At 35.7% G+C, this 17703-nt stretch overlaps 1 protein-coding gene across 2 annotated transcripts in view; it reads right to left on the reverse strand.

The window, feature by feature from the left end:
- Window positions 1–1504: 1504 nt before the first annotated feature.
- The window catches only part of LOC133665170 (aspartyl/asparaginyl beta-hydroxylase-like), a 34576-nt gene continuing 18377 nt past the window's right edge, over window positions 1505–17703 (reverse strand). The window contains exons 4-10 of one of the 2 annotated variants that reach the window (XM_062070402.1): window positions 12323–12412; window positions 11262–11351; window positions 7336–7407; window positions 6013–6113; window positions 5199–5252; window positions 2721–3042; window positions 1505–2678 (exon numbers count right to left, since the gene is read on the reverse strand). In XM_062070402.1, the coding sequence (XP_061926386.1) occupies window positions 2152–2678; window positions 2721–3042; window positions 5199–5252; window positions 6013–6113; window positions 7336–7407; window positions 11262–11351; window positions 12323–12412 (1256 nt within the window). In that variant the 3' untranslated portion in view covers window positions 1505–2151. Of the gene's footprint in view, window positions 3043–5198; window positions 5253–6012; window positions 6114–7335; window positions 7408–11261; window positions 11352–12322; window positions 12413–17703 lie in introns of both variants that reach the window. The other variant, XM_062070401.1, reaches the window with a different exon arrangement.

The raw sequence follows: 17703 nt of genomic DNA on the forward strand, positions 1-17703 counted from the left end.
CATGTATTAATTAAGTGTGTATTATTAAGTATTATTAAGTATTTCGCCCCCTGCTGGACGGCAGTGTTAACTACAACACATTCTCCTGTTGAACTCATGCATTAATTAAGTGTGTATTATTAAGTATTTCGCCCCCTGCTGGATGGCAGTGTTAACTACAACACATTCTCCTGTTGAACTCATGTATTAAGTGTGTATTATTAAGTATTATTAAGTATTTCGCCCCCTGCATTAAGTGTGTATTATTAAGTATTATTAAGTATTTTGCCCCCTGCTGGACGGCAGTGTTAACTACAACACATTCTCCTGTTGAACTCATGTATTAAGTGATACTAATAAAGATATCACGATACACTTTTTATTTACAATTACGTGTATCCTGAAATCTTTACTGATATCACGATACACTTTTTTTTTACTTTACGATTACGTGGTGTATCATGATATTAATAAAGATATCAATACACGTTTTTTTAAATTTACAATTAAATGTATCATGATATTAATAAAGATATCACGATACAGTTTTTGTTTACAAATACATATATCGTGATATCTATATTGATATCACAATACCTTTTTTTTAAATTTACGATTACGTGTATCATGATATCAAGATATCGCAATACACGTTTTTATTTCCGATCATGTGTATCATGATATTAATAAAGACATCACGATACACTTTTTCTTTACGATACACCTGGTATCTAAGATACCTGGTATCTTTATTGATATCACGATACACGTTTTTTTTTAACTTTACGATTACATGTATCATGATATTAATAAAGATACCACAATACACATTTTTTTTTAAAATTACAATTACGTGTATCGTGATATCAATAAAGATGTCATGATAAAGATTTTTAAATTTACGATTATGTGTATCATGATATCTTTATTGATATCACGATACACAATTCTTTATCTACGGTTACGTGTATCGTGATATCAATAAAGATAACATGCACTTTTTATTTACGATTGCGTGTATTGGATATCAATAAAGATATCACGATACACGTTTTTTATTTACGATTACGTGTATAGTGATATCAATAAAGATACCACGAAACAAGTTTTTTATTTACAATTACGTGTATCGTGATATCAATAAAGATATCAAGATGCACTTTTTATTTACGATTGCGTGTATTGGATATCAATAAAGATATCACGGTACACGTTTTTTATTTACGATTATGTGTATCGTGATATCAATAAAGATATCACGAAACACGTTTTTTTAATTGATATCACGATACACAATTCTTTATCTACGGTTACGTGTATCGTGATAGCAATAAAGATATCAAGATGCACTTTTTATTTACGATTGCGTGAATTGGATATCAATAAAGATATCACGATACACGTCTTTTTTATTTTCAATTACATGTATCGTGTTATCTTTATTGATATCACGATACACGTTTTTCAATTTACGATTCTATGATATTGTGTGACAGGTGCATGGACACAGAAAGCCAGGCCAGTGTCCACATATCAAAAAGTCTTTATTACAAAAATAGGGACCAACAATACAAAAAGGGGCGGAGCAGAAAGTCAGATTACTAGAAGAAAAATGACAAAAAAAGAGAACAAACAAGACAAAGCATTGTGGGTTACAATAAAAGTGTAAAACCTAAGGATTATGGCTATTTTAATATTACTTTTTTTTTTCTTCCCCAAAGGGAACCCATGCTAGGTAGTAATAAAGTAAACATTTCAAGGAAAAACAAGCAATACAACAAAGTCTGAATATTTGCACTTTTTCCTACATTATGCTATTTTTTTTACATTTTTAAATAAAATATTTTTCCTTTTTTTTTTTTTGCAAACAGAAAAGAGAAATCAAACAACAAAGAGAAAGTGGATCACAACAACAATTTATTCAACAATGGTCCCTAGCGCCGAAAAAACCGTACAAACACAAAACTAAACCCAGAACTTAAGATGAATTCAAAATGATAGGAACACACACAAAAAAACAGTCAGGTGGTTTTGCATATTTTCTCATTTGTCTCCACAGACGGGTGTTGTTAATAAATATCTCTAAAACAATAAGTTACAGACGGGTGCGTCTGCCCTTTCACATTAAAAGACAAATAGTGAGGTCAGGATCTCTACTAGTGTTACAACATCTTATTGTTCACTGCGCTCTGCAGAGGCAGAGAGGTCTTCTGCCTCCTCGTCCACGTCCACATCCACATCCAGGTCCGAGGGACCCGGCTCCTTTTCTTGCGCTACTTCTGGCTGCACCTCCTCTTCGTCTGCTTCAAAGGTTGCAAGCTCCTCCTCCTCCTCCTCATTTTCTCTGTGTGCTTCCATGGACTCATAAAAACTGTCCTCCGGTTCTTCTGCTACGTCGCCCATTCTATTTTCTTCCGCCTCTTCTAAGTGATCAACCTCTTCTTCTTCTCCAGCGGGCTCCTCAACGTTGTCGTACGACCATTCTGCTGCTGGATCCTCTGCCTCAGTGTCCTCCAGGATCTCCTCACCTTGGTCTCCTATTTCACCAGCATGCTCCTCATGGTCCTGGTCCTTCAGGATCTCCTCATATTGGTCTCCATTCTCAGCAGCATGCTCCAGATCCTCCTCACCTTGGTCTCCATTCTCAGCAGCATTATCCTCATGGTCCAGGATCTCCTCACCTTGGTCTCCAATCTCAGCAGCATGCTCCTCATGGTCCTGGTCCTCCAGGATCTCCTCACCAGCATGCTCCTCATGGTCCTGGTCCTCCAGGATCTCCTCACCAGCATGGTCCATGTCCTCAGCTTGGTCTCCTATCTCAGCGGCATGTTCCTCGTGGTCCAGGTCCTCCAGCATCTCCGCGCCTCGGCCTCCATGCTCCGCGGCGCGTTCCTCGTGGTCCTCGGACTCCGTGACAACGTCCACGGCCTCCGCCCAGTCCTCAGTAGCGTCATCCGATGCAACTTGGTCGACGACGACGTGTTCCGGGGCCGCTTCTTGGTCTGCCAGATCCTCCAGCGCTGCCTTCAAGTCCGCCGCGTCCGTCTCCCGATCTGGAGACGCCTGCACACGGAGAGAAGATGGATGGAACTTTAGTAACAGTAATTGTGTGCGTGTTGTTATATGTGTGTATCGTGATATCAATAAAGATATCACGATACAAGTTTTTTTATTATTTACGATTACGTGTACCATGATATCAAAAAAGATATCACGAAACACGTTTTTTTTTTAAAATTACGATGTGTATCGTGATATCTTTATTGATATCACGATACACAATTCTTTATCTACGGTTACGTGTATCGTGATATCAATAAAGACATCAAGATGCACTTTTTATTTACGATTAAGTGTATCGTGATATCAATAAAGATATCACGATACACGTTTTTTATTTATGATTAAGTGTATCGTGATATCAATAAAGATATCACGATACAAGTTTTTTAAATTTACGATTACGTGTATCGTGATATCAATAAAGATATCACGAAACACGTTTTCTTTAAATTACAATTACGTGCATCGTTATATCTTTATTGATATAACAATAAAGATTTTAAAATTTACAATTACATGTATCATGATATCTTTATTGATATAACGATAAAGATTTTAAAATTTACAATTACGTGTATCATGATATCTTTATTGATATCACAATACACAATTGTTTATCCACGGTTACGTGTATCGTGATATCAAGATGCACTTTTTATTACGATTGCGTATATTGGATATCAATAAAGATATCACGATACAAGTTTTTTAAATTTACAATTACGTGTATCGTGATATCAATAAAGATATCACAAAACACGTTTTCTTTAAATTACAATTACGTGCATCGTGATATCTTTATTGGTATAACGATAAAGATTTAAAAATGTACGATTACGTGTATCATGATATCTTTATTGATATCACAATACACAATTGTTTATCCACGATACGTGTATCGTGATATCAAGATGCACTTATTTACGATTGCGTATATTGGATATCAATAAAGATATATCACGATACACGTTTTTTATTTACGATTACGTGTATCGTGATATCAATAAAGATATCACGATACAAGTTTTTTAAATTTACGATTAAGTGTATCATATCAATGAAGATACCACGAAACAAGTTTTTTTAATTTACGATTACGTGTATCGTGATATCTTTATTGATATCATGATAAAGATTTTTAAATTTACGATTGTGTATCATGATATCTTTATTGATATCACGATAAACATTTCTTTACCCAGGGTCAAGTGTATCGTAATATCAATGAAGATATCAAGATGCACTTTTTATTTACGATTGCTTGTATTGGATATCAATAAAGATATCACGATAACGATTTTTAAATTTACGATTATGTGTATCTTGATATCTTTATTGATATCATGATACACAATTATTTATCCACAGTTACGTGTATCGTTTTTTATTTACGATTATGTATATCCTCATATCAATAAAGATATCACAAAACAAGTTTTTATTTATTTACGATTACGTGTATCGTGATATCTTTATTGATATCACGATAAGATTTAAAAATTTACGATTATGTGTATCGTACACAATTCTTTATGTTTACGTGTATCGTGATATCAATAAAGATATCAAGAAGCACTTTTTATTTATGATTGCGTGTATTGGATATCAATAAAGATATCACGGTACACGTTTTTTTTTAACAATTTTGTATATCCTGATATCAATAAAGATATCACAAAACAAGTTTTTTTTAATTTATGATTTCGTGTATCAAGATATCAATAATGATATCACAAAACAAGTTTTTTTTATTTACGATTACGTGTTTCGCGATATCTTTGAAATTTACGATTATGTGTATCGCACACAACTCTTTATCTACGTTTACGTGTATCGTGATATCAATAAAGATATTTGGAAGCACTTTTTATTTAAGATTGCGTGTATTGGATATCAATAAAGATATCATGATACATGTTTTTTTATTTACGATTACCTGTATCGTGATATCAAAAAAGATATCACGATACAAGTTTAAAAAAAAAAAAATCACGATTACGTGTATCGTGATATCAAAAAAGATATCACAATACACAATTCTTTATCTACGGTTACGTGTATTGTGATATCAATAAAGATCACGATACACTTTTTATCTACGATTGCGTGTATTGGATATCAATAAAGATATCAAAGAGATTATTAGTGTCGCCAACCTCTTGGGCAGCAGGAAGTTCCTCCTCCAGGACCTCAGGATCCTCCTCAAGTATCTGGAAAGAAAGGTAGATCCGTCATGGACGGCTTCATCACTCTAGTGGATGACGTCCTTGTCGGCTGACCTTGAAAATACTTCAACTAAAGTATCTGCGACCACAGAAAAACCACCACGTTGCTCTACTTTGGTGCATATATATCTCTGCGACCAAAGAAGAACCACCATGTTGCTCCACCAGGTTGCTCTACTTTGGTGCATATATATCTCTGCGACCAAAGAAGAACCACCATGTTGCTCCACCATGTTGCTCTACTTTGGTGCATATATATCTCTGCGACCAAAGAAGAACCACCATGTTGCTCTACTTTGGTGCATATATATCTCTGCGACCAAAGAAGAACCACCATGTTGCTCCACCAGGTTGCTCTACTTTGGTGCATATATATCTCTGCGACCAAAGAAGAACCACCAGGTTGCTCTACTTTGGTGCATATATATCTCTGCGACCAAAGAAGAACCACCATGTTGCTCCACCAGGTTGCTCTACTTTGGTGCATATATATCTCTGCGACCAAAGAAGAACCACCATGTTGCTCCACCAGGTTGCTCTACTTTGGTGCATATATATCTCTGCGACCAAAGAAGAACCACCAGGTTGCTCCACCAGGTTGCTCTACTTTGGTGCATATATATCTGCCACTTATACATGGAAACATATTTTTTTCCCTTTAAAAATGTAGAGGTGTGAGGCTTATATATCTTGCGCTCTGTAGTCCGGAAAATACAGATTTTTTAAAGCTTTTCTAGAAACCCACCTCTGCGGGGTCTTCAGCTTCCTGTATGTGTTCATGGTCAGCTTCTTGCTCAGGTAACGAGGCGTCCATGTCAGCTTCTGCCGAGTCCTCAGGCACAGCATCTAGAAAGTAGGAGAAGAGAACAGTCTTTGGCAGGGAAGTTGGGCTGATTTCATGAACAATTTTTTAAAAACTATCCAGGTGATTTAATAGGTTTTGTCGAGAGGCATCTACATCGTTAGAATCATCAATCAGGTATGGCTGCTCATCCAAGTTACTTATTTTTAACTGGTAGGGATGTAGTGAAGCATGTTTAGCTATTCCTCGTCCTCCAGTGATAATGCTACTTGTAAGAAACTTACATGGAGGCCAGGATTAGTGATTTAGTAGTAATTTAGTCCTTAAATAAAATAGTGAACTTGTCTTTTAGTAGTAAGTAAACAAACAAAGACTCCTAATTAACATATTGTGTCATTTATACACCTATTATTTTGTACACATTATGAGGGACAAACTGTAAAAAAATGGATTACTAATCCACTTGTTCATTTGCTGTTAATATCTGCTTATTTTCTCTTTTAACATGTTCTATCTACACTTCTGTTCAAATGTAATAATCACTTATTTTTCTCTTCTTTGATACTTGACATTAGTTTTGGACGATACCACACATTTAGGTATCGATGCGATACCAAGTAGTTACAGGATCATACATTGGTCATATTCAAAGTCCTCATGTGTCCAGGGACGTATTTACTGACTTTATAGACAATGTGAATTTTAAATAAAATGAAAAAAAATATCGCTGTAATCATAGTAGTATCGACTAGATAGCCTACTGTACTTGGTATCATTACAGTGGATGTTAGGTGTAGATCCACCCATGGCGTTTGTTTATATTGTGACGCCGGTGAGTGTAGTGAAGCATGTTTAACTATTCCTCCTCCTCCAGTGATAATAGTACTTGTAAGAACCTTTATTTGTCGCCATGGAGGCCAGGATTAGTGATTTACAAGTAGCTAAAACACTGCGGATGGACGTTAGCTTCTAGCAGTGTTATAACTCCACCTTTATCTTGACTTTTTACACCAAAACGCGTCCGTTCTCCCTTTTCTGTCTACACACTGTGTCTGCTTGTCAGTACTCTGTGTGTGTGCGCTGCCCAACATGCTCCTCTGGTGGACCGGTGCTTTTCAGAGGCGGTATAGTACCGAATACGATCCTTTAGTATGGCGGTACTATACTAATAATACCGTACGACCCTACACTCTACTGCCACCAAGTGGTGGTAAGGTATGTCAAGTCTGGTGTGGTGAAGTAACAACCTAGGGCAGGGTCCAGTACCTGTTCTGAGTACATCCATGTCCACTGCTTCCCAGTCGTCCTCCACAGGCACGGGGTCAGGCTCCTCAACATCTGTAGACCAAGGAACACAATTGCTGCAGTTCAGCTAAACTTGTTTCTTCAGCATTGTCCACACCTTTAAGTCAGGACTTTGGGGAGGCCATTCTAGAACCTTCATTCTAGCCATTCCTTTACCACTTTTGGGGTCATTGTCCTGTTGGAACACCCAACTGCGCCCAAGACCCAACCTCCGGGCTGAGGATTTTAGCTTGTCCTGAACAATTTGGAGCTAATCTGTCACAAGCTGTGGAACGCTCTCCCTGACCACCTGAGGGAACCACAGACTGTGGATGCTTTTAAAAGAAGCTTAAAAACACTTATTTTTAAAAAAGCCTTTTTTTTCTTCTTTTTTTTTTTAGATAAATGCATACTAGTTTTAGCTATTTGGCTGTTCTGGTTTTTATTGTAATTTGTTTATACACTGTAGCACTTTGAGGTTGTTTACTCAATGTAAAGGGCTTTTTACAAATAAAATATATTATTATTATTATTATTATCCTCCTTTTTCATTGTCCCATTTAAAGCAGCAGTTCCATTGGCAGCAAAACAGGCCCAGAGCATAATACTACCACCACCATGCTTGGCGGTAGGCATGGTGTTCCTGGGATTAAAGGCCTCAACACATATTGTGGCCAAACAGCTCCATTTTTGTTTCATCTGACATCACATGGACAAAGCTGAGACCTTCTGGAGGAAAGTTCCGTGGTCAGACGAAACAAAAATGACATCATGTTGTTTACAAGTGTACGTACACTTTTGACCGCGACTGTATTTGTATTATTAGTTTAGTTAGAAACTATTTTAGCCGTGCTTAACTGTACATGTATTTACTCTTCTTGGTTCCATATCATTACACTGTATGTAAGTTGGAAAATATTTTGGATTATGATTAAAATCTTGAGTCAGTTAATATTTGAGTGGGCCCCGGGTCCCATTGTAGTGGAAAAGTCGGGCCCCCGGGGTCAAAATGGTTAAGAACCCCTTACCTGGTGCATCTTGTTTTTGACTGTTAACTAGAGATGGCCGATAATGTGGGACTGCCGATAAATGCTTTAAAATGTAATATCCTAAATTATCGGTGTCGGTTTCATAATTATCGGTATCGGTTTCAAAAAGTAACATTTATGACATATTAAAACGGCCGTAGGGAGAAGTACAGAGCGCCAATAAACCTTAAAAGGCACTGACTGTGCATGCCGGCCCAGTCACATAATATCTGCGGCTTTTACACGCACACACAAGTGAATGCAAGGCATACTTGGTCAACAGCCATACAGGTCACACCGAGGGTAGCCGTATAAACAACTTTAACACTGTTACAAATATGCGCCACACTGTGAACCCACACCAAACAAGAATGACAAACACATTTGGGGAGAACATTCGCACCGTAACGCAACATAAACACAACACAACCAATACCCAGAACCCCTTGCAGCACTATCTCTTCCGGGACGCTACAATATACACCCCTGCACTTAGGCATAATAATGTGTTCATTCCACCGCTGTATATATCGGTATCGCTTGATATCGGTATCGCTAATTAAGAGTTGGACAATATCAGAATATCGGATATCGGCAAAAAAAGCCATTATCGGACATCTCTAAAAACTAGGCATAATAATGTGTTAATTCCACCACTGTATATATCGGTATCTGTAATTAAGAGTTGGACAATATCACAATATCGGACATCGGCAAAAAAAGCCATTATCGGACATTTCTAAAAATTAGGCATAATAATGTGATAGTTACACAACTATATATATCAGTATCGCTTGATATCGGTATCGGTAATTAAGAGTTGGACAATATCACAATATCGGCAAAAAAAGCCATTATCAGACATCTCTAAAAATTAGGCATAATAATGTGTTAATTCCACAACTACATATAAATCGGCATCGGTAATTAAGAGTTGGACAATATCAGAATATCGGACATCGGCAAAAAAAGCCATTATCGGACATTTCTAAAAATTAGGCATAATAATGTGATGATTCCACAACTATATATATCAGTATCGCTTGATATCGGTATCGGTAATTAAGAGTTGGACAATATCACAATATCGGCAAAAAAGCCATTATCGGACATCTCTAAAAATTAGGCATAATAATGTGTTAATTCCACAACTATATATATATCGGCATCGGTAATTAAGAGTTGGACAATATCGGAATATCTGATATCGGTAAAAAAGCCAATATCGGACATCTCTAAAAATTAGGCATAGTAATGTGTTAATTCCACAACTATATATATATCAGTATCGCTTGATATCGGTATCGGTAATTGAGAGTTGGACAATATCACAATATCGGCAAAAAAAGCCATTATCGGACATCTCTAAAAATTAGGCATAATGTGTTAATTCCACAACTATATATATCAGTATCGTTTGATATCGGTATCGGTAATTAAGAGTTGGACAATATCAGAATATCGGATATCGGCAAAAGAAGCCATTATCTCTAAAAATTAGGCATAATAATGTGTTAATTCCACAACTATATATATCGGTATCGCTTGATATTGGTATCGGTAATTAAGAGTTGGAAAATATCAGAATATCGCCAAAAAAGCCATTATCGGACATCTCTAAAAATTAGGCATAATAATGTGTTGATCCCACAACTATATATACACCGGTATCGCTTGATATCGGTATCGGTAATTAAGAGTTGGACAATATCGGAATATCAGCAAAAAAAGCCATTATCGCACATCTCTAAAAATTAGGCATAATGGGTTAATTCCACAACTATATATATCAGTATCGCTTGATCTCGGTATCTGTAATTAAGAGTTGGACAATATCAGGATATCGGATATCGGCAAAAAAAGCCATTATCGGACATCTCTAAAAATTAGGCATAATGTGTTAATTCCACAACCATATATATCGGTATCGCTTGATATCGGTATCAGTAATTAAGAGTAGGACAATATCAGAATATCGGATATCGGCAAAAAAAGCAATTTTCGGACATCTCTCAAAATTAGGCATCGTAATGTGTTAATTCCACCACTGTATATATCGGTATCGCTTGATATCGGTATCGGTAATTAAGAGTTGGACAATATCGGAAATCGGTAAAAAAAGCCATTATCGGACATCTCCAAAAATTAGGCATAATAATGTGTTTATTCCACAACTATATATATCGGTATTGGTTGATATCGGTACTGATAATTAAGAGTTGGACAATATCAGAATATCAGACATCGGCAAAAAAGCCATTATCGGACATCTCTAAAAATTAGGCATAATAATGTGTTGATCCCACAACTATATATACCGGTATCGCTTGATATCGGTAATTAAGAGTTGGACAATATCAGAATATCGGCAAAAAAGCCATTATCGGACATCTAAAAAAATTAGGCATAAAAATGTGTTGATTCCACAACTATATATACACCGGTATCGCTTGATATCGGTATCGGTAATTAAGAGTTGGACAATATCACAATATCGGCAAAAAAAGCCATTATGGGACATCTCTAAAAATTAGGCATAATAATGTGTTAATTCCACCACTGTATACATCTGTATCGCTTGATATCGGAATCGGTAATTAAGAGTTGGACAATATCGGAATATCAGATATTGGTAAAAAAGCCATTATCGGAAATCTCTACTTTTAACTCATTCCTTCACTTTCTACAGCACCTGGTTCAGGGATAGCTGGAGCCTACCCCAGCTAGGTGCACCTGGGACCGGTCAGCGGCCAATCACAGGGCAGCAACAACCACGTGGCCACACCTACTTTGAATGTCCAATGAACAAAAAGTGGGAGGAGACTCCAAAGACACCAGGAAGTAGAGAGTATTGTTGGAAAGAAAGTAGCGTTCACTTACCCTCATACGAAGGTTCCGCATCAGGCGTCTCCACTTCATCATCTTCATCATCATCGTGGGAAGTAAGGTCCACAGGTTCCTGGTCCAGTTCTACGTCAGAAGGACACAATCTGATTACTTTTGGGGGCTGGTCCGGATCACCGTTTGGATTCGGGATTGTTCCAAAAGGTTTCAGTTTGAAGGTCTCCATGGCGACAAATAAAGTGAGTTTCTTACAAGTAGCAATATCACTTTGAGGTAGTTTACTCAATGTAAAGTGCTTTTAACAAATAAAATCTATTATTATTAGAGATGTCCGATAATATCGGCCTAATGTGTTAAAATGTAATATCGGAAATTATCGGTATTGGTTTTTTTATTATCAGTATCGTTTTTTTTGTTTTTTGTTTTTGTTTTTTTTAATTAAATCCACATAAAAAACACAAGATACACTTACAATTAGTGCACCAACCCAAAAAACCTCCCTCCCCCATTCACACTCATTCACACAAAAGGGTTGTTTCTTTCTGTTATCAATATTGTGGTTCCTACATGATATATCAATATATATCAATACAGTCTGCAAGGGATACAGTCCGTAAGCACACATGATTGTGCGTGCTGCTGCTCCACTAATAGTACTAACCTTTAACAGTTCATTTGACTCATTTTCATTCATTACTAGTTTCTATGTAACTGTTTTTATATTGTTGTACTTTCTTTTTTATTCAAGAAAATGTTTTTAATTTATTTATCTTATTTTACTAATTTTTTTTAAAAAGTACCTTATCTTCACCATACCTGGTCGTCCAAATTAGGCATGATAATGTGTTAATTCCACGACTGCATGTATCGGTTGATATCGGTATCGGTTGATATCGGTATCGGTAATTAAAGAGTTGGACAATATCGGAACATCGGATATCGGCAAAAAGCCATTATCGGACATCCCTAATTATTATTATTATTAGAGAGTACAACAAACACGTACATGTTGGCAGTTGTGCTGCTGTCACCCAAAAACTAGTCACGATTAGACAGGAAGTAGAGTTGCACAAAAGGTAATTAGTGAGTGTAATTACCCTCGTCTGAAGGTTGAGGCTCAGACGTCACCACCGGGGCAGCAAAGTCATGGAAAGCCACATCAGCCTCAACGCTTTTCTGGTTCAGTCCTGTGTGAGAGGACACAAGACAGAGGTAACACAACTCAACTACAGTATACACAACAACAGACCTGTGTGAGAGGACACAAGTTAGAGGTAACACAACTCAACTACAGCATACACAACAACAGTCCTGTGTGAGAGGACACAAGTTAGAGGTAACACAACTCAACTACAGTATACACAACAACAGACCTGTGTGAGAGGACACAAGTTAGAGGTAACACAACTCAACTACAGCATACACAACGATAATTCAAGTGATTGGAGGATATCATTATTTCAATTAGACCATTATTACAATTAGACTTAGACTTCCTTTTTATTGTCATTCAAATGTGAACTTTACAGAACAGATGAGAAGGAAATGTGGTTACATTAGCTCAGGGGTCACCAACACGGTGCCCGCGGGCACCAGGTAGCCCGTAAGGACCAGATGAGTAGCCCGCTGGCCTGTTCTAAAAATAGCTCAAATAGCAGCACTTACCAGTGAGCTGCCTCTATTTTTTTAAATGTTATTTATTTACTAGCAAGCTGGTCTCGCTTTGCCCGACATTTTTAATTCTAAGAGAGACAAAACTCAAATAGAATTTGAAAATCCAAGAAAATATTTGAAAGACTTGGTCTTCACTTGTTTAAATAAATTCATTAATTATTTTGCTTTGCTTCTTATAACTTTCAGAAAGACAATTTTAGAGAAAAAATACAACCTTAAAAATGATTTTAGGATTTTTAAACACATATACCTTTTTACCTTTTAAATTCCTTCCTCTTCTTTCCTGACAATTTAAATCAATGTTCAAGTAAAAAAAATTTTTTTATTGTAAAGAATAATAAATACATTTTAATTTAATTCTTCATTTTAGCTTCTGTTTTTTCGACAAAGAATATTTGTGAAATATTTCTTCAAACTTATTATGATTAAAATTCAATCTAGAAAATCTGTAGAATCAAATTTAAATCTTATTTCAAAGTCTTTTGAATTTCTTTTAAAATGTTTGTTCTGGAAAATCTAGAAGAAATAATGATTTGTCTTTGTTAGAAATATAGCTTGGTCCAATTTGTTATATATTCTAACAAAGTGCAGATTGGATTTTAACCTATTTAAAACATGTAATTAAAATTCTAAAATTAATCTTAATCAGGAAAAATTACTAATGATGTTCCATAAATTATTTTTTTAATTTTTTCAAAAAGATTCGAATTAGCTAGTTTTTCTCTTCTTTTTTTCGGTTGAATTTTGAATTTTAAAGAGTCGAAATTGAAGATAAACTATGTTTCAAAATTTAATTGTCATTTTTTTTCGTGTTTTCTCCTCTTTTAAACCGTTCAATTAAGTGTAAATATCATTAATTATTAATAATAACATAGAGTTAAAGGTAAATTGAGCAAATTGGCTATTTCTGGCAATGTATTGAAGTGTGTATCAAACTGGTAGCCCTTCGCATTAATCACTACCCAAGAAGTAGCTCTTGCTTTCAAAAAGGTTGCTGACCCCTGCATTAGCTGGTTGGTAGTGCAGGATAAAAAAGCAATAAGGTGCAGGTATAAATAAATAGATTACTGTACAGATAAATATATTGCACTTTTGCATATGCATCCACGTTTATGGATGTATGTTATATTGTCTTTATATTCCAGTCACTTAATCCATTTTGGGAGGAGTTGAGGGGATAATTTAATTATGATGCGTTCAAGAGTCTTACAGCCTGAGGGAAAAAGCTGTTACAGAACCCGGAGGTTCTGCTATGGAGGCTGCGGAACCTCTTTCTAGAGCCCAGCAGTGAAAACAGTCCTTAGTGGGGGTGGGAGGAGTCTCTGCACATTTTCTGAGCCCTGGTCAGGCAGCTAAATGTGACATGGACTTGTTTCTTCAGCATTGTCCACACCTTTAAGTCAGGACTTTGGGAAGGCCATTCTAAAACCTTCATTCTAGCCATTCCTTTACCACTTTTGGGGTCATTGTCCTGTTGGAACACCCAACTGCGCCCAAGACCCAACCTCCGGGCAGATGATTTTAGCTTGTCCTGAACAATTTGGAGCTAATCTGTCACAAGCTGTGGAACGCTCTCCCTGACCACTTGAGGGCACCACAGACTGTGGATGCCTTTAAAAAAGGCTTAAAATCCCTTCTTTTTAAAAAAGCCTTTTTTTTTTTTTTTTTTTTTAGATATATGCATACTAGTTTTAGCTATTTGGCTGTTCTAGTTTTTATTTTTATTTATTATTTTTACTTTTTTTAATACACTGTAGCACTTTGAGGTTGTTTACTCAATGTAAAGTGCTTTGTACAAATAAAATATATTATTATCATTATTATAATTATTGAGTCCGTTTAGCTGATTGGAGAGCTAGCTTGCGCAGCTAGTGGGTCCATGACCATGACTTCTGTTTTGTTTGATCAGCCGTTTTACTGCCGCGTTACAGACACCGTTGGGAAACCATTAGGGTGTGTAAATAAACATTTATAAACTATGTCGAAGACACTGAAATGGTGTGTTATTGTTTGTGCTACGGGCGCCGTCTTCTGGACGAGTTTGCATACCGTAGGTGCTGCTTGTAGAATGACTACAGTTTTTCCCGCTTGTACCGGAAGTACAAGTGCTGTTCCGTCTTCTAATCATCCGTAGCGTTTCTACTCGAAAGGATTCTTCATTCATCACTCCAAGCAACGTTTGTAAGTTTTACAATAAAACTAAAACAATTCTTACTGGCTGGAACGCTTCTCCCTGACCACTTGAGGGCACCACAGACTGTGGATGCTTTTAAAAAAGGCTTAAAAACCCTTCTTTTTTTTTAGATATATGCATACTAGTTTTAGCTATTTGGCTGTTCTAGTTTTTATTTTTATTTATTATTTTTTATTTTTTTTAATACACTGTAGCACTTTGAGGTTGTTTACTCAATGTAAAGTGCTTTGTACAAATAAAATGTATTATTATTATTATTATAATTATTGAGTCCGTTTAGCTGATTGGAGAGCTAGCTTGCGCAGCTAGTGGGTCCATGACCATGACTTCTGTTTTGTTTGATCAGCTGTGATTAATCATGATTAATCACAGGTGATTAATCATGAATAATCATAGGTGATTACTCCCTGGCGTACAGTAAGTAACAGAATGTCATCCAGGAACGTTTTTTTAAACGTTTTACTTGAATGCATGTGCTTTATTTGCACAAAACTTATCTTATCTAAAGTTTTCCCAGGCTGTATTTCGGTGTGAAATTTCCCAGCGAGCGCAGCAGTCGCAGTCTTTTTTACTCATTTTTGTAGGGAGGTATGCGTTGATACGGTGGTTAAGGTAAAAGAGCTTGCCCGGTTAAAATAAATTGCATGATTAATCTAAGTGTGTACATGGTTATAATAGTTTGTGATTCATCAAATGAGTTAACTGCCCTAAAAACAAACAAATGCATTAATAAATCAAATAATCCATTGAGTTGTCATGAATAAATACTGTCTATATTGGATTAAAGTGGTATGAAGGTGACTTTATGGCTGTTATTTCTTGTCGTAATGTATGCAAAAAACATATTTAGAAAGTCAAACAGGTTTTTATGGTCTCGCTATGAAAATATTTGATTTAAATGATCCACTCCTACTTCGCGAATAATTAATTTACAGAAATGAAATGACAGCAAATAAATGAAGGACGACTGACTAGTAGGGCTGGGCCATATGGACGAAAAAGTATATCTCCATATACTTTTACTTAAACGCCATATTCGATATATATCTCCATATATTTTTCAGTGAAAGTATATATATTTTTATATCTGTGTTGCGAGGGGTTTTCTTTGTGTGCAAAGGAGTTGGCTTTTCCGTTTCAATGTCAGATCAACTAGAGTAGCCGATATGAATGTATTGGTTAAACTGATCTCCTAAAGCTTTCGTAAAACTTGAAAATATTCCAATTCTGTCTTGATGGTCCTTCTTACTCAGCATATATGTCATCGAAAGAACTTGGGATTGATCAGTAACTTAGAGGAAGAACTGGTTCGACGCAACAGTATTAACAATACTTTTATTAACCCAGTTAGTCAAGATGGGTAATAACAGCACTTTTATTAACCAGTTAGTCAAGATGGGTATTAACAGTACTTTTATTAACCCAGTTAGTCAAGATGGGTATTAACAGTACTTTTATTAACCCAGTTAGTCAAGATGGGTATTAACAGTACTTTTATTAACCAGTTAGTCAAGATGGGTATTAACAGTACTTTTATTAACCAGTTAGTCAAGATGGGTATTAACAGTACTTTTATTAACCCAGTTAGTCAAGATGGGTATTAACAGTACTTTTATTAACCAGTTAGTCAAGATGGGTATTAACCGTACTTTTATTAACCCAGTTAGTCAAGATGAGTATTAACCGTACTTTTATTAACCCAGTTAGTCAAGATGGGTATTAACAGTACTTTTATTAACCAGTTAGTCAAGATGGGTATTAACAGTACTTTTATTAACCCAGTTAGTCAAGATGGGTATTAACAGTACTTTTATTAACCAGTTAGTCAAGATGGGTATTAACAGTACTTTTATTAACCCAGTTAGTCAAGATGGGTATTAACCATACTTTTATTAACCCAGTTAGTCAAGATGGGTATTAACAGTACTTTTATTAACCAGTTAGTCAAGATGGGTATTAACAGTACTTTTTTTTTAACCAGTTAGTCAAGATGGGTATTAACAGTACTTTTATTAACCCAGTTAGTCAAGATGGGTATTAACAGTACTTTTATTAACCAGTTAGTCAAGATGGGTATTAACAGTACTTTTATTAACCCAGTTAGTCAAGATGGGTATTAACAGTACTTTTATTAACCAGTTAGTCAAGATGGGTATTAACCGTACTTTTATTAACCCAGTTAGTCAAGATGGGTATTAACAGTACTTTTTTTTAACCAGTTAGTCAAGATGGGTATTAACCGTACTTTTATTAACCCAGTTAGTCAAGATGGGTATTAACAGTACTTTTATTAACCAGTTAGTCAAGATGGGTATTAACAGTACTTTTTTTTAACCAGTTAGTCAAGATGGGTATTAACAGTACTTTTATTAACCCAGTTAGTCAAGATGGGTATTAACAGTACTTTTATTAACCAGTTAGTGAAGGTGGGTATTAACAGTACTTTTATTAACCAGTTAGTCAAGATGGGTATTAAACAGCACAGAAAATAAACTGTTTAAGTAGCACAGAATTACATAACATAAATAAAATACAAAAATATTCTTCTTAGGTGAAATAAATAACAAAGTTGTGCAAATAATACAAAATGTATCAAACTCAGATAAAAAA

Source organism: Entelurus aequoreus, linkage group LG14 (genome assembly GCF_033978785.1).
Source record: "Entelurus aequoreus isolate RoL-2023_Sb linkage group LG14, RoL_Eaeq_v1.1, whole genome shotgun sequence".
Taxonomy (NCBI): Eukaryota; Metazoa; Chordata; class Actinopteri; order Syngnathiformes; family Syngnathidae; genus Entelurus; species Entelurus aequoreus.